The sequence below is a fragment of the Hyperolius riggenbachi genome, chromosome 5 (genome assembly GCF_040937935.1).
Source record: "Hyperolius riggenbachi isolate aHypRig1 chromosome 5, aHypRig1.pri, whole genome shotgun sequence".
NCBI lineage: Eukaryota > Metazoa > Chordata > Amphibia > Anura > Hyperoliidae > Hyperolius > Hyperolius riggenbachi.
Window position 1 is genome coordinate 203833338 of NC_090650.1, and position 23947 is coordinate 203857284.

The 23947-nt window shown below is 44.0% G+C and overlaps 1 protein-coding gene across 2 annotated transcripts in view; it reads left to right on the forward strand.

Moving 5' to 3' along the window:
• The window catches only part of MARCHF6 (membrane associated ring-CH-type finger 6), a 125493-nt gene that overhangs the window by 44268 nt on the left and 57278 nt on the right, over positions 1 to 23947 (forward strand). For both annotated transcript variants that reach the window (XM_068236596.1, XM_068236595.1), the window contains exons 5-10: positions 82 to 154; positions 2977 to 3145; positions 6885 to 7074; positions 20113 to 20174; positions 20519 to 20551; positions 23656 to 23707. In XM_068236596.1, the coding sequence (XP_068092697.1) occupies positions 82 to 154; positions 2977 to 3145; positions 6885 to 7074; positions 20113 to 20174; positions 20519 to 20551; positions 23656 to 23707 (579 nt within the window). The remainder of the gene's footprint in view (positions 1 to 81; positions 155 to 2976; positions 3146 to 6884; positions 7075 to 20112; positions 20175 to 20518; positions 20552 to 23655; positions 23708 to 23947) is intronic.

Consider the following 23947-nt stretch of genomic DNA (forward strand, 5'->3'; position numbering starts at 1 on the left):
ATTTGGCTTTCTGTTACATCGTAAACCTTTTAGAAAGTGAGATTCTGCATAGTTATATTTTGTTTATTACTTTCCTTGCAGGTCGTATTTACAAGTGTTTGTTTACTGGCTCTGTGAGCTCACTACTGACTCTGCCCTTAGATATGTTGTCTACGTAAGTTTACAAAAATGTGTATCTGTATATAAATGTACTAATTAACATGTGTGTCTGTATAGATACTAATTATCAGTTATTTGAAGCTCTCAAGGCCTTTCTTACAAATGTCGTTGTGTAATTTTAAATAAGTGTAAGTGTATTTCTCAGGTGGATCAAAGTACGCACATACATTTATCACTCTCTCAAATACCTAAAATTAGAATTGGCAAAACCTGTTCCTCAGTTATCCTTTTCAGCTTTAACCTCTTTTCTTCCTGCGGGATGAGTATCTATGTCCCTGAAAACCTCACCTGAGCTCCCAGTGGCGTAGACTCTCGTCCCTGTCTGTGTGTGTCCGTATGCATGCTCGGCCCCCTACGTTAGTCCACAGATTGGTGATTAGGAACATATGTTCCAAAACCCAATCCATATTAACTTGGAATAATTGTTGTTGCAATGAGCAACAGTAATCATCCTATTGTAAAATTACTGTCGTGCTTGAGCTGCACTTTAACCAGACAAGAAAATGTTTGGGCAAAAAAGAAGATTACAATAAAAAATGTAAATATATATTTCCTTACCCTGTAACAAGCCTAATAATAACCATAAGAAAATAACAATTCATTTATGCTCCTTCCCTGCCCCTATATACAGTTATAAACCCTGCCATAAACAATGTAAAAAAAATGGCTGCAGTTTAAATTTTCCCGGTGAAATTTGTATTTGTCTCTGCCCAATTTTTGGTTATGGAGATAAAAAGTATCCTATGTTATTCCAGGTATTGTACTATGTGTGTGCCCTATTTCATTCCAATCCATTCAGCCATTGTTGCGTGATTGAGTAACAAACATCCAAACATTCACATTAGTAAGATTATCTACAATTTTAGAAAATGATCAATTATATATGAAAAAACCTGAGTATAAGTTAAAGGTGTTGCTGTTAATTAATTTATGTGTATCAAAGGTTACTTAAAGTGGATCCGAGATTAGTTTTTATTCATTGCATAATTGTGCCCCTCACATCTAGTTTATAGGGCATGTCTCAAGCCAAATACTTTTGTTTGTTTTAATACTCTAATTCCCTATAAACTAAGCAAGCCTCGCCCACAGCTTCTCCAAAACGCCAAGACACTCAGACCCATGTTGCAAGGGCTTATGGGAGCTCAGTCTTGGCAGGAGGAGGTTAGGTTACTAGCCAGAGATTTCAGAGGCAGAAGGGAGGGGGGAGTGAATTTTTCACAGGCTGAGGGGTGGAGATGCAGTTGCAGATTACCTGTGTAATGACAAACAGAACATGGCCGCTCTCATTGTATCACAGGAATAAAGCCTCATAAACTATTGAAGCGGTATGCAGCTAGATATGCTGTGTAAACTATCTAAACTTTAGATAAGATGTATATACAGTGGTGTGAAAAACTATTTGCCCTCTTCCTGATTTCTTATTCTTTTGCATGTTTGTCACACTTAAATGTTTCTGCTCATCAAAAACCGTTAACTATTAGTCAAAGATAACATAATTGAACACAAAATGCAGTTTTAAATGATGGTTTTTATTATTTAGTGAGAAAAAAAACCTCAAAAACCTACATGGCCCTGTGTGAAAAAGAAATTGCCCCCTGAACCTAATAACTGGTTGGGCCACCCTTGGCAGCAATACTATAATCAAGCGTTTGCGGTAACTTGCAACAAGTCTTTTACAGCGCTCTGGAGGAATTTTGGCCCACTCATCTTTTTAGAATTGTTGTAATTCAGCTTTATTTGAGGGTTTTCTAGCATGAACCGCCTTTTTAAGGTCATGCCACAACATCTCAATAGGATTCAGGTCAGGACTTTGACTAGGCCACTCCAAAGTCTTCATTTTGTTTTTCTTCAGCCATTCAGAGGTGGATTTGCTGGTGTGTTTTGGGTCATTGTCCTGCTGCTGCACCCAAGATCGCTTCAGCTTGAGTTGACGAACAGATGGCCGGACATTCTCCTTCAGGATTTTTTGGTAGATAGTAGAATTCATGGTTCCATCTATCACAGCAAGCCTTCCAGGTCCTGAAGCAGCAAAACAACCCCAGACCATCACACTACCACCACCATATTTTACTGTTGGTATGATGTTCTTTTGCTGAAATGCTGTGTTACTTCTATGCCAGATGTAACGGGACACGCACCTTCCAAAAAGTTCAACTTTTGTCTCGTCGGTCCACAAGGTATTTTCCCAAATGTCTTGGCAATCATTGAGATGTTTTTTCGCAAAATTGAGACGAGCCTTAATGTTCTTTTTGCTAAGTGGTTTGCGCCTTGGATATCTGCCATGCAGGCCGTTTTTGCCCAGTCTCTTTCTTATGGTGGAGTCGTGAACACTGACCTTAATTGAGGCAAGTGAGGCCTGTAGTTCTTTAGATGTTGTCCTGGGGTCTTTTGTGGCCTCTCGGATGAGTTTTCTCTGCGCTCTTGGGGTAATTTTGGTCGGCCGGCCACTCCTGGGAAGGTTCATCACTGTTCCATGTTTTTGCCATTTGTGGATAATGGCTCTCACTGTGGTTTGCTGGAGTCCCAAAGCTTTAGAAATGGCTTTATAACCTTTACCAGACTTATAGATATCAATTACTTTTGTTCTCATTTGTTCCTGAATTTCTTTGGATCTTGGCATGATGTCTAGCTTTTGAGGTGCTTTTGGTCTACTTCTCTGTGTCTGTATCTCCTATACCAGGTAGTACTTGGTAAGCATGGCCTTTCATAAGGGGTCCATATCACAATAATGTTGAGAAACCCTGATCTAGTACATATCGATATATCATACGATGTTTGCTTATTCATGCATAACTGATTGTTTCCTTTCTATTGCAGGGAAAACTTGTTAGCAGACTGCTTACAGGGGTGCTTTGTTGTTACGTGCACACTCTGTGCATTTATAAGCCTTGTTTGGTTGAGAGAGCAAATTGTACATGGTGGAGCTCCTCAGTGGTTGGAGCAAAATCTACCACAACCCCTTAATGGCTTGGTCCAGCAAAATGTGGTGAGTTAAGTTTGTGTTTAGAATGTATTTATTAAAGTTTCCTAACTGTGAGATAATTGCTTAAAGGATTGCCCCATGCACTCAGGAAGTCCTTTCAACCCTCCAAATCACACCCTCATCTCTGTCCAAAGCCTCCTGGATCCTTTGGTAGATGCCCCGTTATCTTCGGGCAGTCCGCCCGAGCGCGCTCCTCCATCGCACTCCCGCTGCACAGGCACAGAAGGCTCCTGGTGCCGGGAGTGGGGTGTGTGTGGCTGGGACGCGCATGCACAATACACCTGACTGGCCGAAGATAACGGGGCATCTACCGGACCATCCAGAAGGGCGGAGGACGTCAACGAGGGAGCGATCTGTGTGGAGGGGGCTAGAGGAATCCCTGGGTATGTATAAAGCTTTTCAACACTTTTGTGTCAGGTCTACTTTAAAGAGAACCCGAGGTGGGTTTGAAGAATATTATCTGCATACAGAGGCTGGATCTGCCTATACAGCCCAGCCTCTGTTGCTATCACAAACACCCCTAAGGTCCCCCTGCACTCTGCAATCCCTCCATAAATCACAGCCACGCTGCTGACAAACAGCTTGTCAGAGCTGGCTGTGTTTATCTCTATAATGTCAGTCTGCTGCTCTCCCCGCCTCCTGCAGAACTCCAGTCCCCGCCTGCATCCCTTCCCTCCCTGCTGATTGGAGGGAAGGGACGGGGGCACTGACCGGAGCTATGCAGGAGGCGGGGAGCAGCTGAGACTGACACTACAGATGTAAACACAGCCTCACAGCACGGCTGTGATTTATGAGGGATTGCAGAGTGCAGGGGGACCTTAGTGGGGTTTGGGATTGCAACAGAGGCTGGGCTGTATAGGAACATCCAGCCTCTGTATGCAGATAACATTCTTTAAACACACCTCGGGTTCTCTTTAAAGTGTACCTGAAATGACATGTGACGTGTTGATAGACGTGTATATACAGTGGCAAGAACACAAACACCTATGCTGTGCTCCTTTTCTTTTTTCCCTGCCTGAAAGTGTAGCTATGCAACTGACAGTTTTTCTTCATTTGGAATCTAGGCTATAGAGTCCTTCACAGATGACAAATTACAGCTATAAAATGCTTTCCTAAGCAAATAACTGGGCTTCTGACTTCAAGAAATAAAAAGGTCAATAGTTTATGAATTTTTTAAATACTTTAGGACCAAGCTAATTGAAATCTACGCCCTGTTTTGGTGGTCACCTGGCTGGCAGGGTCTAGATTTCAATCAGCTGCCGCTGCACGCATCTGCAGTTTCCGTCGCTCCCGCCGATCTCGCCCCTTAATCCCTTAATCTTAGTCTCTCGCCGAAGCTCACTGGCTCTGCCTGTCTCTATGACGGCAGAGCCCTGTGAGTGGGTCAGGAGCCAATTTCATTGGCCTCTGACCCTGTCTATCAATGTAAGCGGCTCCCATTGGCTTACATTGATAGGCAGGGTCAGGAGCCAATGAAAGCGGCTCCTGACCGGCTCACAGGAACTCTGCCGTCATAGACAGCAGTGTGGGTGGCCCAGGTTCCCGACATGCGGCGGTTGCAGCGGATAAGTGCGGTGATTTGGCGTTATCTGTCGGGATTCCGCCGTTTCTGTACCAGCAGTCTCTGGTCCTTAAAGGGGACCTAAACTGAGAAGAGTATGGATTTTTTTCTTTTAAAATTCCAGTTGCCTGTCTCTCCTGCTGATCCTGTGTCTCTAATAATTTTAGCCACAGCACCTCAACAAGCATGCAGATCAGGTGCTCTGACTGAAGTCAGACTGGATTAGCTGCATGCTTGTTTCAGGTTTGTGATTCATCCACTATTGCAGGCAAAGAGATCAGCCGGACTGACAAGCAACTGGTATGGTGTAAAAGGAAACCTCCATATCCCTCTCGGTTAAGGTTCCCTTTAAGGGAGCAAAGACTGTTGGTACTTAAGTGGTTAAAAAAAAGGTCCTTTCCTGGATCAGAAGGGAATGGATCGGAATGGATGCAATATTAACCTATGGATCCGTTCCTCACGATCCGTTGAACGGACTTAAAATTTCCTGCTGCAGCTATTTTTCCAGACTGCTGAGTCCAGCAGAACGAAAACCTAAGCTGAAGCACTGCATTGGGGGCAACCTGAAAACAGAACATTTACTCATGCTAGTGGAGAACCTTCCCGTTCTGAGGGGCAAAATTCGCTTTGGGGGGGGGGGGGGGGGGGAGGATCTGGTTAAAGAGAACAGAAGCAGCAGAAGGCAAAGTGAGTGATGTCTGAAAAAGAAAAAAACCTAATTTCTAGGAGTAGAAGGATAGATCCAATAATTTATCTCATTAGTTTATTTTCATCTCAGGTTCAATTTAAGTATACTGTATACAATGAAAGAATACTTCTTGAGTTTGGTAAGAGGGAAAACTTAAAGAGAATCTGTATTGTTAAAATCGCACAAAAGTAAACATACCAGTGCGTTAAGGGACATCTCCTATTACCCTCTGTCACAATTTCGCCGCTCCCCGCCGCATTAAAAGTGGTTAAAAACAGTTTTAAAAAGTTTGTTTATAAACAAACAAAATGGCCACCAAAACAGGAAGTAGGTTGATGTACAGTATGTCCACACATAGAAAATACATCCATACACAAGCAGGCTGTATACAGCATTCCTTTTGAATCTCAAGAGATCATTTGTGTGTTTCTTTCCCCCCTGAGGGGGGAGTGCATAGCAGAACCACAACACTGAAGAACTTGGCAGCCTTCCAGACACAGGCTGACAAGTCTGACAAGGGAAAGATACATTGATTTATTACAGAGACTGTGATAGTACAAAGTGCTGCAGTAAGCCAGAACACATTAGAATAGCTTTTGGAACTTGTAGGATGATAAAAAACAGGATGCAATTTTTGTTACGGAGTCTCTTTAAGGGAACCTGAAGGGAGTAAAATTATTTAAAATAAACACATGATGTAGCTGCAAATGAATATTATATACTAACCTCACCGTCAGTTCCTCTCAGAAGCTTCTTACAGTGATCCCTTCCACTTCTGACAATATTTTGTCGGAACTGAAATGTACCAGTTGCTGTCAGTTACAACTGAATGTGCAAGGTAATGTCCATGTTTCTCTGTGGCTCAAGTGGGTGATATTTCAGTTTAACAGTGTGTTGACCAGGAAGCTGTTTTAGGGTAATGGCCATTTTTAAAATGGAGGAATGAGAATTCCATTGATCACAGTGGACAAGCAGGACACAGAAGAGGAGAAAGAGATTGAGGAGTAGAGCACACGGGAGGTAAGTATGACCTGTGTATGGTTATTTTGACTTTTTATTTTGTGTTCAGGTTCTCTTTAAAGGAGTTATCAGGGATTTTTATAGAAAATAAACGCTACTTACCGGGGGCTTCCTCCAGCCCCAAGCTCCCAGGACCTCCCTCGCCGCAGCTCTGCCTTCAGCCGTTCGCCAGAGCTCCGACCCGGTCCCCGGTCGCTCTGACATCATCGCCGGGGAACGGCTGATGGCAGGGCCTGCGGCGAGGGAGGTCCTGGGAGCTTGGGGCTGGAGGAAGCCCCCGGTAAGTAGCATTTATTTTCTATAAAAATCCCTGATAACTCCTTTAAAGCTGTAGATCACAAAGTGGAAATTTGGGTGTTTTTGTAGATTAGTATATCTTGTTTTTTAAAATGGGTATAACTCATTATATCTGTGTTCCTCACTCACTTTTAAAGATTTGGTACTGCTTTCTAATGAGGCTTTAATTAATTTAGGTGCAGGATGCTGGAAATGTTGTGGTGGAAAATGCTGCTCTTGTCCAGCCTGTCAACCCTGCAGAGGACAATGTTGTGGTTGGGGAAAATCCTGAGATACCAGTGGAACAGGCAGATGAGGAAGAAGAAGATAATGATGAAGATGATGCAGTAATTGAAGACGCAGCAGATGGAAACAATGGGGCACAAGGTACTTACCAATGTGGTAAAAGCTGTAAATTTGCTTAGAAAAGCAGCATTACAGTTCCATAAATTTGCTTCTATTTTTTTAACTGTGTATGCTATTAAATATGTATTAATGTATCAAATGTTTAACATTTGCTCTATTTGCATCTTCCTCATACATGTAGAGTAGTTTATTGTGAGCTGAATTATGTGCTTGATTTTTATAGCAACCCCGGGGGACGTCTGTACACATGCTAGATGTTTGGGCAAGATGGGGATGGCCCTGTACGGTCACCTCAGTAAATTCCCATCAAGTATGCGTGGATTGGTTTAGTGTGTCTCTTATCTGGTTCTCTTTTTAGCTGTAAGCTCAGTTTCCACTGATTTCCGCATCATGTGTGGCCAACATATCTGCTTTGATGGTCCTCAGTGATGCAGCTGGAGCCCGGAGAAGTTGTGCTCCCCATAGGCATGCTTCTGTCTGGCCTGAGATTATCATGGAGTGCACAGAAGTGCGCTCCGCTTACTGCCACGGATCTCGCGGATCCGTTGTAGTGTGTCAAGTGTGAATGGCTCTTAGGCCCCATTCACACTTCCCGAAATCGCCGGCAAAACGCTTAAACGCTAGCGCTTTTTTAAAGCGCTAGTGCAATAAAAGCCCATGGGCCCATTCTTACTTGGGCGAGTTGCGCTAATCGCCGCCAATCATCCAAAATCACCAAACGCGTAGCCTGCACCATTTTCAGGGTATTTCCCGGCGATTGTGTTTCAGTGCTATAGAAGCGCTAAACGCGATCGTGGAGAAATCACTGGACTGTCCAGTGATTTTTTTTTTTTCCATGTGAAATCGCAGAAAAAAACCCTCCCGCAAAACGCCGGCAAAAATCGCTGGCGTTTTGCGCTTCTAAGTGTGAATGGGGCCTTATCTATAACATAAGAGCTGTTTACATTCTCCGCTCTAGTGGTAACACAGCTTGACATCTGAATCAAGGCAACACACTCTGGCCCATATGCAATTCACTTTTTCTCCTTAGTTTTCTCCAAGTTGATATTTTAACACCTTGTCCATAAAATGCCTTTTAAACCCCCAGTAAGCAAATATAAAATAAAATACAAAAATAATTTTGATAGTACATTTTCTACTACTTTTTGTTACTTTTTCAATAGCAAAATGCTTCATTTTTACAATGATTACTTATAAATGGGTTAGTCAATGTTTGCCCATTGTAAAATTTTTCCTCTCAGTTATATTCACTTTCTGACATTTTTCACATGGCAACATTTTTACTGCTGACAGGTGTTGTCTGTGGAAAGAGATGATGCCTTTTTGGCAGTTGGAAACAGCTGTTATTTCCCACAATGCAACAAGGCTCCAACAGTGTGATGTCAACCATCTGGTGCTGACATCACATTGTTGGAGGGGTTTTTACAGAGCCCCCTGATGATCTGTTTGAGAAAAGGAAAAACTTTTTCATGGGAAAGGGGGTATCAGCTACTGATTGGGATAAAGTTAAATCCTTGGTTATGGTTCCTCTTTAAAGAGAAGATAAAGAATTATCACCTAGCAGAAAACTTAAGAGAAAAAGTGAATTGCATTATGGGCCCCTGTGTCTGCCTAACGATCAGCTTTTTCACCTCCTTTTTTTTTACCAATAGTCCTCTCTGGCTTGTTCTTCTACAAAGTCACAGGAAGTATAAATGTGTATACCATTTTGAGTTGCAAGGGGAAATAAAAAAAAATGCTCTTATTATTGCAAGATAATTTAAAGCAGTAGTGTAGATTGGTTCAGTGGCAGTTGTTAAAGTGACCCAGAGAACTAAAAAATGAAAGAATTGATACTTACCCGCAGGGCTGTGGAGTCGGTCCAAAAATCCACCGACTCCTCAGTTTAGGATTCCACCGACTCCGACTCCTCTAATTTGCATATTACAATTTTGTTGATTAAAAGTATGTAACATGAAATTCGTCTCTTAACTGCCAACGCTTAGGAATTTTACAAGACAACTGAAGTGAGAAGGATATGTAGACTACTATATTTATTCTCTTTAGACTAAAACTAGTCTTTGGTAAGAGTACTTGTAAAAGGTACAAACCGGAACAAAGAACATCTATCAGGCCCTAGGCAATGTAAGTGTGGGTACATGTAAGAATGATGTGCAGGTACTCTGCAGGGGAATGAGGAGATTGTAAACAGACAACACCTCTGTGTTCAATGTGCACAGCATTCTCAGTGGATTCCCTGCAGCTCTGTCAGGGGGGTGCGTATGTAGAGTATAGTACTACTGTGTAACAAAGTAAACCTGAGACAGATGAAATTAAAGTTTTATACATACCTGGGGCTTCCTCCAGCCGCCTTCAGGATAATCAGTCCCTCGTTGTCCTCCACCACCTGGATCTTCTGCTATGAGTCCAGGTACTTGAGCCAGTCAGGCGTAGTTCGCATGCACACACTCCGCCGCCAGGAGCATACTACACCTGTGCAGCACTATTGCGCAGGTGCAGAATGTTCCTGGCTGTGGGAGCGGCATGCAGCCGGACAGCGCTGACTGGCTGAATTACCAGGACTCATAGCAGAAGATCCGGGTGGTGGAGGACAGCGAGGGACTGATTAGCCTGAAGGGGGCTGGAGGAAGCCCCATGTATGTATAAAACTTTACTTTTCATCCGTCTCAGTTACCCTTTAATTTGTAGTCACCAAACCAAATTTTAATAACATATCACATTATTTGATTTCATCAGCAAAGGGAGTGCATACATTTGCATAAATCAGCATCAATGCAGAATTATTTCCATCTCGTTGACCATCTCTATTAGTGACACAGCTACACATCAAGCTTTATTCTTACAGCATAGATGTTATTTAGTATATATAAGAGATTCCTGTGTACACATCATATATACAGTCACAATCAGATATGTATATCTGACCTTAAAAATACGGGGACTGCTTTATTGAAGCAGCACAAGTAACTAATTTTGATTGGTTTATTTCATTTTTGTGGACTAAACACAGCTATTACTGTATATATACATTATTTTTAATGACTATCCGAGAAATAGAACATTTTATCATATTTTCTATTTTAATTACAGTTACAAATTCATTAGGAGTCCGAGTCGGTGCATTTTTTCCCGACTCCGACTCCAGGCACCCAAAATTGCACGACTCCGACTCCACAGCCCTGCTTACCCGGGGCTTCCTCCAGCCCCATAAGCTCATCTAAGTCCCACGTCGTCCTACCCACTGTCTGCCGTTCAGCTGCGATCAGCCCCGGTAACAGCTCAGTTGCATCCAGTCTGCGTTTGCTCATGGGGGGGGGGGAGGTCCATACATGCGTAGTTTACCCGGACTGGACGTGACTGAGCTGATACCGGGGCTGAACGTCAGACCGCAGGAGGACGGCGGGAGACTCAGACGTGCTTATGGGGCTGGAGGAAGCCCTGGGTAAGTATCAAATCTTTCATTTTTATCATCTCTGTTACTCTTTAAAGTCAATGGGAAGTTGACAAAAAAAAATCAGCTGCATACTTCTCTAAGGAGAGGGAAGGCTGTGGGTCCTATAGGTTTAGATATATTGATGTGCTAGTGGCGTGGAGTGGGACGGTGGAGGAGCTTGATTGATTTGTGTCCAAACTGAATAAAAATGCAAAGAATATTAAACTTGCCTATACTTTTTGGCTCTGAGATCTCATTTTTGGATCTTATTGAAAATAGATGGAAGTTAAGTGGTCACTACGTTGTCTCCCAAGCCCACCGCCGGAAATAGAGGGCATTTAACTTGAATCGGCAGGAATTGATGACCCCTGGGTGGATGCCGGGAGGGGGACATATACGGCTCGTAACCGGCTTTGGAGCCAGTTGGGATGGTCTATGATTAGTTGACTAAGTTCTGGCCCATCCTAACTTCCAGTAGGGAGATTGCAAATATTGTGGGCCCTCGACCGTTGATAACTGCAAGAAGAGCTCCTAATTTGAGGGACCAATTGGTCCACAGTGAATTGGAGACAAGGCCTCCCACCTGGTTGGAACGTATGGTCCCAACTGGTATGTTCAGATGTTTGTAATGCAAATTGTGCGATTATACTGCTGAGGACACTGAGTTCACAAATAGGACATTTATTAACCACTTAGGTCTATCTGGATGGATATATCCGTCCAGATAGCCTGCCCTGCTGCAGCTGTTCCTGGGCGCACGATCGCGCGCACTCCCGCTGCCTTCCGTTAGCCCAGAGATCAATGAATGGCAGCACAGTTCCCATTCATTGATCTATGTCTCCGTATGAAAAACCGACGGCTTCTCTGAAAAGCCACGATTTTTCTAAGTTTCACGTCATCCCTTCAGAGCTCTCGCTTACAGGATGAAACACAAAATAACTGTGGCCATCTTGTGGCCAAGTAGTAAAAGTACATCTACATACATTTTCTTAAGAAATATACACAATCAATTACATTTAAAATGATCTGTTTACCTCCCCAAATGAAATTTTTAATTAAAAAAAAAAAAAAAAAAAAAAATGGCATTTCCCTAAGGGTCTGAACTTTTTTTTAATATGCATGTCAAGAGAGTATATTACTATATTTTTTTTAAATTCTAAGTTTGTAAATGGTGATGGACGCAAATTGAAAAAATGCACCTTTATTTCCAAATAAAATATTAAAGCCATACATTGTTAAAGGGACATAATGTAAATGTTGTAATAACCGGAGCATATGGGCAAATAAAATAAGTGGGTTTTAATAATGTAGCATGTATTATTTTAAAGCTATAATGGCTGAAAACTGAGAGAATGAATTTCATTTTTTTTTTCCTTAATATTCCCGTTAAAATGCATTTAGAAAAAAAAATAATTCTTAGCAAAATGTACCACCCAAAGAAAAGCCTAAAGCTGGCCATACACTGGCCCGATTTGCGCCCGTTTCGACAGCAGATTCGATCACTGGGACCGAATCTGCTGCCAATCGTTCACGCTACACGCCGAATTTCGATCCAATCCGTCCGATCCCGTTGTGCGGAAAATAACAGTCGATCGCCCGTGGGTAAAGAGCGCATCGCTAGCGGCGTTCGAGTGCCCGACGACCGATGCAATAGAGCCGCATACATTACCTGCTCCGCCGGCGCTACTCCCGGGTCTCCGCTCTTCTTCTCCGTCTCCGCTCTGGTCTCCGGCATGCTTCCCTTCTTCCTGTCCCGGCAGGAAGTTTAAACAGTAGAGGGCGCTCTAGTGTTTAAACTTCCCCCAGACAGGAAGAAGTAAAGCATGCTGGACCTGGAGATCAGAGCGGAGACGGAGAAGAAGAGCGGAGACCCGGGAGTCGCGCCGGCGGAGCAGGTAATGTATGCGGGATGGGGGGAAGCGGCGGCAGCACCACCACCACGACAGATTGTGAACGGTTTCAGGCTGAAATCTGTTCACAATCTGTTTGCAGTAAAGGTAGCCATACGATCCCTCTCTGATCAGATTCGATCAGATAGGGATCTGTCTGTTGGTCGAATCTGGTGGCAAATCGACCAGTGTATGGCCACCTTAATTGGTGGCGGAAAAAACAGGATATAGATCAATTCATTTTGATAAGTAGTGATAAAGTTATTGGCGAATGAATGGGAGGTGAAAGTTGCTCGGATGTATAAGGTGAAACGACACTGAAGGCTGTGGTTAATTGTGACAAGACCCGTGTTATTTATATGATTCAGTATCCTTGCAAACTAAAATACGTCAGCAAGACAAAAAGGGCGCTAAAGGATCACGTGCTTGAGCATCTGAACAAAATAATGGGGGAAAGCTTTTGGGGTCATTTACTACATTACTACAGAGAATGTCACAGCAATAGCCTAAAAGGCACTTCTGTAAAGAGGATCTATAGATTGAATCTTTCTGGCAGAAGGGGTGACTTTAATGAAGTTCTCTACTGTTAAGAGGCAAGGTGGATTTTTAAATTGGGCACGGTCCCTCCCTTCTGGCCTCAATGCTGAATTAGACATTTCTTAGCTATAAGAGGTGCAATTAGTTTACCTGTGGTGATGTGTCTAGTTGTTTTCTGTAGTATTTACGCCTGCTCTTTTTCCCCCCCGTTCCTTTTTCCCTTCCCTCTGTTTTTTCCTTTGTGTATTTGTTTAGCCTTGCTCTATTGTTCAATAAGAACATCTTATGGTCTGGATTAATATGCCTCTCTGCTTCCTGTTTTATTCTGGACTGATAGGTGGATAACTGTATGATCAAATTAATACTAGTTTAATTTAGACAGGCCTGGTATAAGTGGATCCGCAGTGAATGAACCTGTTCTAGTGAGCAAATCATTTTTCTGCCCAGCATGAACTGTGTTAATTTCCTGTCCCTTTTAAGATGGTGGAAGAACAAACTTTAAGGTATTAAATTTGATAAAGGATATGTACAGTATATTAGAAATTGACTTCTAATGGATTATGGCTTCATATGGATTGAACTGTATCACACCTGGCTGAGCAGACAAGCATTATGTATTTTGCCCAGAATCGTTGTATGTATTGAATTTAGCAGCCTTCGTGGGACATTGTTTCCTTGCAAAGGAGCACTGTGACGTCCTCTAGCCACACCCTGACGCAGCATCCAATGGGGATATAGGTTGGCAGAGCCAACGTTACTGGTGCTTTGCTTTGGCGTCTCACGCGTTTCTGACCCCACGTGCATCAGAGCCTCGTTCTAGTGTCCTTACCGCTGTGGGATCTTGGCGTCCATGCAGGCGAGTCACACCCTGACCAGGGCCTGTGTGCGGGACCTTGCGTGGCAGGATTCTGAGGTGGACATCAACCGAAGGTGCAGCCTTTATTTCATGGACTGGTGATTTGCACTGTCCTTTGAGTGAGACCCACCTATAACTTCAGATTTGCTCATCGGCTCTTGCTTAAGGTGGCCACGAATGATCAAATTTTTAGTGAAAAATCAAGCGATCAGATAATTCTGATTGGAAGTGAAATCGTTCACTACACCATTAACGAATCAAACTTTGCTTCCTATCTTTCACAACCGTCAAGAAAATCCAAATTTTGGTTTGACGAAAATCCAATTGTTCATAATCTATTGTGCCCATCAACTGAGATTATTTACATCCAATTTGAACAGAATTTCTGTTCGCTCAAATAATTTTTCACTAGAAGTTGGACCGTTAATGGCCACCTTAATGCTTACGTCTAGAAAGCGATATCTTCGCAGCATTGGGAACTCCTGTTTGATCTATATACCTTGCGGACTATGGACAGTTAGTATTACGTTACATAGATGGGGGCCCTGATTTTAACGATCATTAGCACAGGTGTATAGATGAATTTAATGCCTGGATGCATGTGATGTACTGATGTTATTTCTTCATAATATGTCGGTTAATTAATTTAACATTGCCTTGCTCTTTATTATTTAGTCAGCATTACGGCTATTCTAATGTGCCTGAGTCGCAGGTTTTTCACATATTTTGTAGATATAGCTACTTTTCAATTATCCTAGAATAATGGGGAGGCATGTTATTAGATGTGTGTGTATTTAATAAAGATCTTGTTATACCTTGAAGGACCTGTGACCCATGATTTTGGTTATGTGGGTCCTGTAGAGTCTTCCCGCTCCTCTCTAGGTCCCCTTGTTGCAGCAGCAGCTGCCCTGTTTGAATCCTCCACTGCGTGGGACTTTGGAAGTCATGCGGCTCCAAACTGCACCTGCATGAGTGCACGAGAGAGCGTGGTCGCGCAGGCACAGTACAGATCTGCCCGTCTTCTGGAGCACTCAGACTCCCAAAGACTTCCGAAACTCCCATTAAGCGGCAGAAAGCAGTATTTGACCAATTTGGTTGTATTATGCTATGGGGAGCCAGCACTGGAACAAGGGATCTGTGAGAGGAACGGGAAAGCTCCATAGGATCCAGAGCCTTCCCTCTCCTTAGGGAAGTATCTGGTTTTTATACATTTTTCCCATTCAAATTGATGGCCTTCATTCAAATATGTTGAGCAGGGTAGAAGGCCAAATACTATTACTTTATGCAGTACAACCAAATGTGCTTCTTAGCGAGATAGAATGCAGTCTTATGCTGGGCATACACGAGTCGATTAGCCAACGGATCGACACCCAACTCCCTCGACGCCGTGTATGCCCAGTATTACTGACCATTTTGGTTATCTTATCTAAAGCCCAATCTACACGATGCGAGTCTTTGTGCGATTCGATTTCGATTCTATTTACGATCCGATTAAATCCGACATGTCCGATTGGGATTCTATTTGATTCAATTCGATTTGCCATTGCAAAACAATGGCAAATCGAATTGAAATGAATCCCGATCGAACATGTCTGATTTGATCGGATCGTAAGTAGAATCGCAATTGAATCGCACAAACAATCGTATCGTGTAGATGGGGCTTATGCTGGGCATACTCGGCGTCAAGGGAGGCTTATCAATCGAGCCTGATGGCTCGATTGATAATATCTGACGTGTCCGATCACCGCGGGGATCGATTCCGCGCTCGATACCCGCGGGCGGACAATAGCAGCGAATCCAGTGGAAGATGAGAAGCGCCGGCGGGGACGAGCGGGAATCAATCAGGGCACATGCGGGGACGTGGTGGGAGTCGATCCGGCGGCTAATCGAGCCGCCGGATCGGCTCGTGTATGCCCAACATTAAGGTCTCACTACAGCTGTGCAGTGCATACAGAGAGCTTGTGCTTAGCATGTTTATGCCTAGTACAAGCCATACAATTTTCTGTTAGATTTTCTGTTAGATTATTTTCTATAAAGTACTGGTAGAGACTAGTCCTTATCTCTGGTGCATTGTCTTCTGGTTATCTCCTGCAGAGTAGAACAATGCCTAATTACTAGGCGGATAGATGGTTAGATAGAAAATTTCCAACATGTTGGAAATTATCTATCTGGCAGGTAAATTTAATAGAAAATTGTATGTTGTGTACCTTGCATAATGCTGGGAATACACGGCTCGATTTTGAGCCATTAAGATGGCTTGATAATTTCCGCCATGTCCAATTTCCCGCACGATCGGTTCACGCTTGATTTTGGATTGACGTGAATGGAAAAAGATAAGAAAAACAAGGATAAGAGAATTTACTGCGTAATCGCGCAGCGAAACGATCGAGCGGGAGAATTGAGTGGCAAAATCGAACTGTGTATTCCCAGCATAAGAGAACCCGAGGCGGATTAAACAAATACAGATACTTTAGAGGGATCCACCAGAGGCTTTCAGAATCTTTATTATCGCCAAGCACGATTGGGTCGTGCCTGGAATTGGTCTTGGCACGTACAGGGTACTGATACAGGATATAGATACAGATACAGGATAAGTCAAACAGTCAGAAAGGAACATAACATAGTTACAACACAGAAAAACACCCAAAAAAAACACCCCAAAAGTTAGCTTGAGCTAGGGCGCCGTCTATCCACGTGCAGAGTGCCTCAGTGCAGACATGGTGTTGTGGTGTGGGGATGGACAGTTACGTGGAGAGAGTTCAGAAGGTTGACAGCCGAGGGAAAGAAACTGTTTTTATGCCTTGAGGTCTTGGTGAAGATGGACCGGAACCGGAGCCTCCGGTTCGAGGGGAGCTGACTAAAGAAGCGGTGGCCTGGGTGTGAGGGATCGCTGGTGATCTTTAATGCTCTGGAGTACATCCTGGAGTGGTAAAGGAGGTCCAGTGAGGGAAGGGATCCCCCGATGATCCTCTCCGCTGATCTGATGACCCTCTGCAGTTTGAGTCTGTCGCTGGCAGAGGAGCTGGTGTACCAAACCAGGATGGAAGAGTATAGGACAGATTCTATTGTAGCGGAGTAGAAGTTTGTCAGAAGTTTTTGGGCCATACCAAACTTTTTTAGTTGGCGGAGAAAGAACAGTCGCTGTTGGGCTTTCCTCTGTGTGGAGGCAGTGTTGGCCTTCCACCTCAGGTCGTTGGAGATGGTTGTGCCCAGAAGGCGGACGCTGGGGACCCTTTCCACCTCCTTGCCATCGCTGTAGATTGGAGGCGGGGTGGAGGCGCGTCTCCTGAAATCAACAATCCTCTCCACGGTTTTCGCTGTGTTTAGGACCAATCCGTTCTCTCTGCACCAGTGACAGACACCTTCGACCTGTTATTTGTGATGAGACCGACAATGGTCATGTCGTCAGCGAATTTGATTACTTTTACAGAGTCTGACGTGGATTTGCAGTTGTTCGTATATAGAGAGAACAGAAACGGCGACAGGACGCAGCCTTGTGGGGCTCCTGTGTTGGTGATCCTAGGTTGTGAGATAGTGCCCAGCCTAACAACCTGGGACCTGTTGGAGAGGAAGTCCGTGATCCACAGTCGTAGGGTGGGGTGGACTCCTATCGCGGCAAGATTGTCTTGCAGTATTCTGGGGCTGATGGTATTGAATGCTGAGCTGAAGTCCAGTAGGAGGATCCTGGCGTAGGAGTCTGGTCTGTCCAGGTGATCATAGATGAGCTCCAAGCAGATGTTAATGGCATCGTCAGTGGACCTGTTCGCTCTGTGCGCGAACTGGTGTGGGTCTAGCAGTCCCTCTGTGGAGTGCTTAAAGAGAACCCGAGGTGTGTTTAAAGAATGTTATCTGCATACAGAGGCTGGATCTGCCTATATAGCCCAGCCTCTGTTGCTATCCCAAACCCCACTAAGGTCCCCCTGCACTCTGCAATCCCTCATAAATCACAGCCGGGCTGTGATGCTGTGTTTACATCTGTAGTGTCAGTCTCAGCTGCTCCCCCGCCTCCTGAATAGCTCCGGTCCCTGCCCCCGTCCCTTCCCTCCAATCAGCAGGGAGGGAAGGGATGCAGGCGGGGACTGGAGTTCTGCAGGAGGCGGGGAGAGCAGCAGACTGACACTATAGAGATAAACACAGCCAGCTCTGACAAGCTGTTTGTCAGCAGCGTGGCTGTGATTTATGAGGGTTTGCAGAGTGCAGGGTGACCTTAGGGGGGTTTGGGATAGCAACAGAGGCTGGGCTGTATAGGCAGATCCAGCCTCTGTATGCAAATAATATTCTTCAAACCCACCTCGGGTTCTCTTTAAGGAGGGGGAGCACCATGCTTTCAAAAGCTTTCATGATCACGGATGAAAGTGCCACGGGCCTGAAGTTGTTAAGGTCGAGGATTCCCTGCTTTTTGGGGACAGGGATAATGGTGGACCTCTTGAAACACGCGGGTACTTTGCCTCCACGGAGGGACCTCATGAAGATGGAAGAGCGGGTGGGAGCAAGCTGACGAGCGCAAGTTTTCAGGCAGGCTAGTGACACTCCGTCCGGGCCAGAGGCTTTCCTAGCATTTAGTCTTAGCAAGTGTTTCAGAACCTCCGCCTCACCCACTGACGGTGGGGGCGAGTTTGGGCCCAGGGCGTCAATGTCAGAGGATTGTGCAGGCGACTGTGGGAGTCCTGCAGGTGTTGGCTGGTTCTCAAATCTGCAGTAGAAGTCGCTGAGACTCTCTGCAAGCTCATAGCTGGGTGTAGCATGCTGAGGGGGAGGCTTGTAGTTGGTGACGGCCTTAAGCCCTTTCCATACAGCTCGTGAGTCGTTTGAGGAGAGGTTCTGTTCCAGCTTTTCCGCGTAGCACTTCTTTGCGGTCCTCAGTTCCCTGTTTAGGTAGTTTCTTGCCCTCTTGTAGTCCTGGTTGCCGGACTTGTGTGCAGCTTATTTGCTGCGTCGCAGTTGTCGTAGTCTTTTTAAGAACCACGGTTTATCGTTTGGATATAGTTTGAAGGATTTTGTAGGGATGCAGGAGTTCTCGCAGAAGCCAATGTACGAGGATACGTTGTCTGCCCACTCGTCCAGGTTAGGCGATTTCAGAGCCTTCCAGTCTGTGCAGTCAAAACAGGCCTGAAGTTGTAGTTTAGCCTCACTTGACCATACCTTGAAGGATTTGGTGACCGGTTTTGAGGTTTCCAGGCGCCTTTTGTAAGTAGGTATCAGGTGGATGATGCAGTGGTCAGATGAGCCTAGTGCTGCCCACGGTGTCGCTTTGTATGCATCTTTCAGGACCGTGTCCTGGAGACCACCGCCACTGCTCAGGGCCTTCTTTAAGATAGTGAGTGTGCTCCCCTTCGTGCAAGAGCTCAGCTGTACTGCACCTCCCCAAGTATTGCCACATCTGCGCAGCAGCTCAGAGCTTACTGCTTAGACACAGCCATGCTCATGCAGGCGGCAGTGTGGCCATTATCCTACATGGCAGGGGGTCTGGGCCACAAGAAGATATCTGACAAGTTCTTGTTGAATATGATCAGTGGGCATTTTTTTAAGTTAATTCACTCGGGTACACTTTAAGCTACATACACATGCTGAAATAAACTTGGCAGGTGTTAAAGGGAACCTAAAGCAAAAAGGAACAAAAAGAGTTTCACTTACCTGGGACTTCTGCCAGCCCCCTGCAGACGTCCTGTGCCTGCGTCGTCCTCGAACGATCCTCCAGTCTCCCACCGCGGCTTGGTTTCAGTTTACACAGATTGGCCAGTCGAAGGCCGCACGACCTCGCGTCACTGGAATCTTCCGAGTACTGCGTCTGTGCAGTACGCTACTGGCGACATGAGGGCACCGTGGCCATCGACTGGCCAGTCGGTGTAAACCAAAACTAAGACGTGGCGGGGGACCAGAGGACTATTCGTGGACGGCACGGGCACAGGACGTCTGTAGGGGGCTGGTAAAAGCCCCAGGTAAGTAAAACTCTTGGTTTCCTTTAAGGATTGCCTTGGGTGAGATTGTATCATGATCCCTGCAGGTGACTGTACAAGGTTTAGCTGTGAGGTTGAGTGATTTAAACATCTTTGTGTAACAAAGCTTACAATAATTTGGACTTTCTTGCCACAATGGGTGATTCATTTAGTGGCTTGCCTAAAGTTGAATTCCCAAATGCAGCTAGATATTGGGAAGCGGATATACAGTTTAATAGTTCTAATCTCACTTTAGTTATTTAAACCATCTATAAATGTTAATCTGGTGCTTAACTTACCATGTTTGCTATTTCTGAAAATCAAAGTGATTTATCATCTCAACGTTGTTTATTAAGCTGTTGAATGAATCCACAAAAATGTAAATGTCATTCAACATTACCATTTCAGATGATATGAATTGGAACGCTTTAGAATGGGACCGAGCAGCTGAGGAACTGACATGGGAAAGGGTGAGTTAAATATGACTATGGAATGTATGTCTAAAGGGAATTCTAACTATTCTACAACTGATAGCCAAACCCTAAGATGACATGTCTCACTACCCTGTTTTGTGGTCTGTTCATTCTCTCCCAAGATGAATCCATGGGTCATCTTCCACTGGCATTTAAAAACGGATCAGTTTGCGGCGGCAAATAGAAAGCAAAGTCCTGACCTGCTTTTTCTTTTTTCAGAGCAGTGGATGCATTTCCGATAGAGATCAATGGTGGAAACACATGGGCCCTCTTCAAATTCTTTAATAATTCATAGCATCTCTTATGATTTTGGTAACCATATGTATTTGTTACCTTTTTAGATGTTGGGACTGGATGGATCATTAGTTTTTCTGGTAAGCCTTGTTTTTCTGATTTGCTAACTATATTTTCTACTGCTGGTAATGCGAAACGCAGATGTAGGTGTGTTTTGAATTATGGTAGTATTGCATTTAGCAGAGATCACAACATTATTCATTACTCATTGAAGCAAATATACTTTAATTGGTTCAGTGCATAGACTGTTGTCAAGTGAAGTGCTGAATACAGATAATGAGATGCAAGTAATTTTTGCTTGCATGCAAATTTTATGCAGCTTGGAATCTGGCTAGGTTGTGTTTTGACTGGCTGGATTCCAGCCTGCATACAGTTTGCAAAAATGCACATTTGCATCTCATTGATTGTATTCAGCGTTGAAGTTGAGGTGCATTGTCTAAGCTGCATAATAGCAGCCCTAAAAGTGATCCCAGACATTGGAAATTATGGCATATCCAGAAAAATGAAAGTAAGTCTTGATTAAAAAAACAGTATCATAATTGGACTAGGACTATAAAAACAGTTTTTATTGGACTAGGACGAGGCGAGGGCAGGGCCCCACCAGGTGTGTAGCATGTCTCCTAATATTCTGCATCCCATAAAACAGAAGGGGATAGCTGAGGACTTTGGCTATCCTGGCCGGGACTAGATCACATCTGGTCATAACTCACATATAGTCGAAGCAGCCTACAAAGTTGTTAGAACAACCAAAGACCCTGTCCCCGATATCTATCCAGTCCTCCCTGTTTTTGGGGTCTGAAAGGTCAGCTTCCCACCTAGTAGCGTAAGCGTGCTAAAGTGGTCATTCAGGACACGTGAGAGAAGACTAGATTGAGGAAATTAATCCTCGGGCATTGGGGCAGTGGAGGCAGATGTTTTCATATGGGGTAAGATTTAAGGATTTCCTTTTGTGCTTTAACCTCTAGGCGACCGTGTCGCGCCGATGGGCGTGGACGCGGCCCCAGGACCGACTAACTCAGATCAGCGTAAAGTCCTTGGGGTGGAGTTTGTAGGGGATCATGCATGCGCATCCCCACTTCAATGACGGAGCTCCGCTCCGCCATCAGTCTCCCAGCGGCGATCGCCGCTAGGAGACTGTTAGACGGCGAAACCACAGTCTATTTACTTAGTACAGCGGCTGCGCTCTACAGCAGCGCTGTACTGGGGACAGCCGCTGGGGGAGACAGGAGTGATCAGCTGTCATAGGCTATGACAGCTGATCACGGTGATTGCCTGGCGGAGGGAGGAAGGAAGGGACAGGTACAAAAAAAATAAATTTAAAAAAATAGTAAAATTTAATAGAAAAATAAAGAAATATTTACAAAAAAAACAAAAAACATTGGGGGAGTGAACAGACCCCACCAACAGAGAGCGCTGTTGGTGGGGAAAAACAGGGGGGGATCACTTGTGTGCCGAGCTATGCGGCCCTGCAGCGAGGCCTTAAAGAGAATCTGTACTCTAATATTCTTACACTAAAAAGCATACCATTCTATTCCTTATTTTCTCCTGTGCCCCTCTGTGCTGTTTCTGCCACTCTCTGCTGCAATCCTGGCTTGTAATTAACAGTTTTAGGCAGTGTTTACAAACAAACTAACCAGCTTGTGATAGGCTCACATAAACAGAGTGTGTGAGTCATACTGAGTGTGCAGGGGGCCTGCAGAGGGTGTGTATCGCTTCTATCCAATCACAAGCAGCCCTGCACATTCCACACATTCAAGCCTTAGCCCGACAGACAGGACAGAGGAAAGGAGATGAGATTTATTACAGAGACAGTGCAATTAGGAAAGGCTGCAGTAAGCCAGAGCACATTAGAACAGGCATAGGAACTTATAGGCTAGAAGAACTAAGGCTGAACAATTTGTTACAGAGTCTCTTTAAAGAGTAACTGTCGGGCATAAAATCAAAAATCAATTCTTTATTTTTATCTGGTAAACAAGTAATAAGGATGCTAATCAGACAGTCCAAGAGTTAAAATCGCTATTACTTTTCTTGTTGATAAATTATCATTCCCCAGTTTACATTACTCCTATTTGGTACACAGAAAATTTGGTATACAAAAGAGAAGTTGCAGGGCATGCTGGGTTGTCTTTTTTTTTTTTTTGCTTCCCTATTTCCCCTCAGACTTAACTAATGCAGCCTGATTGGCTGAAGCCTCTTTCCCTCCTGTTTTCCTCTCCCACACCTTTGTTCCTCTCAGATTGGCCAAAATTTCTCAGGCTGAAACAATGCACTTTCTATAGTGAAGGGCGAGCAAATCAGGCAGAGGAGACTAAGGGCGGATATTACATCACGACTGGCTTCAAAATAGCCACAGTAAATATGGAATAGGATTTCTCTACTTTTCCTTTATAAAATTCACAGGAATCATAATGTGGACAGTGCAATACATATGTTATGTAAGTAGAGCAAGTATTTATCTACTTATATATTTGGCTTTTTTCCCTGAGATAGTATGGCTGACAGCTCCTCTTTAAAGCTGCAGTGGCCCAATTTGAGAAAAATGGCCTGGTTTTTAGGGGGGTTTAAAACTGCAGCCCTCAAGTGGTTAAACATTAGCTGTAACAAAACCCCTAAGGCCCCTTTTCCATTTGTGCCTGCAAACATCTTTGAAACGCATACCAACTCTTGTTCTGATGCGAGTACGCATTCAGTTCTATCTAGCCAGGCCAAGCAGGGTAATGGAGATTTGCGAGAGCGATCTGTCAAAAACACTGCCGGCCGTCAAGCCCCACCCCTGCATGAATGGCTGCGATTGCTTGTCCGAGTTTGCAAGTGTTTTGCCTTGTTTATTAGAAAATAATGCATGTGAATTTAGTGAAGTAACTGGAAAAATGGCGGCTTGATAGACAGACAGACCAAGGGCAGAGACACACTGCAGCGTGCATTTCGATCAGTTTAAGTTTTTAGAAGCATGCTCCCATTGATTAAAAATGTATGAAAATGGCAGCATAATTGCAGCACTCACAATTTTTCAACAGTATGTTTAACCACTTGAGGACCACAGGTTTTTTTTACATGGGAACTGCAGTCAAAAAAGCATTCCTCACCCTTCACAAATTTGATCACAATTTTGAGTTTACTTTATAATGTGTGAATAAGTTTAAATAATCCATTTAACTACTACTGCATTTTATTTTCTACATAGGAACATGTCTTCTGGGTCGTGTCACTAAACACTCTTTTCATACTCGTGTTTGGTAAGTATCTGACCGCTTACAGTTATTGTGGCTTTTACCTAAAGCAGAATTCTGCAATTTACAAAGGTTTACCACCCCGCTTCCAATAAAGTTACAATATTGTGGAAAACAATCCATTTAACCTATGATTGACAATGATACAAATGCAGCATGTCCTATATAGAAAATGAGAATTTGTAATACTTCCAAAAAAACATGGCTTGAATGGAATTTTCCATTAGCACTTTTTTTTTTTTTTTA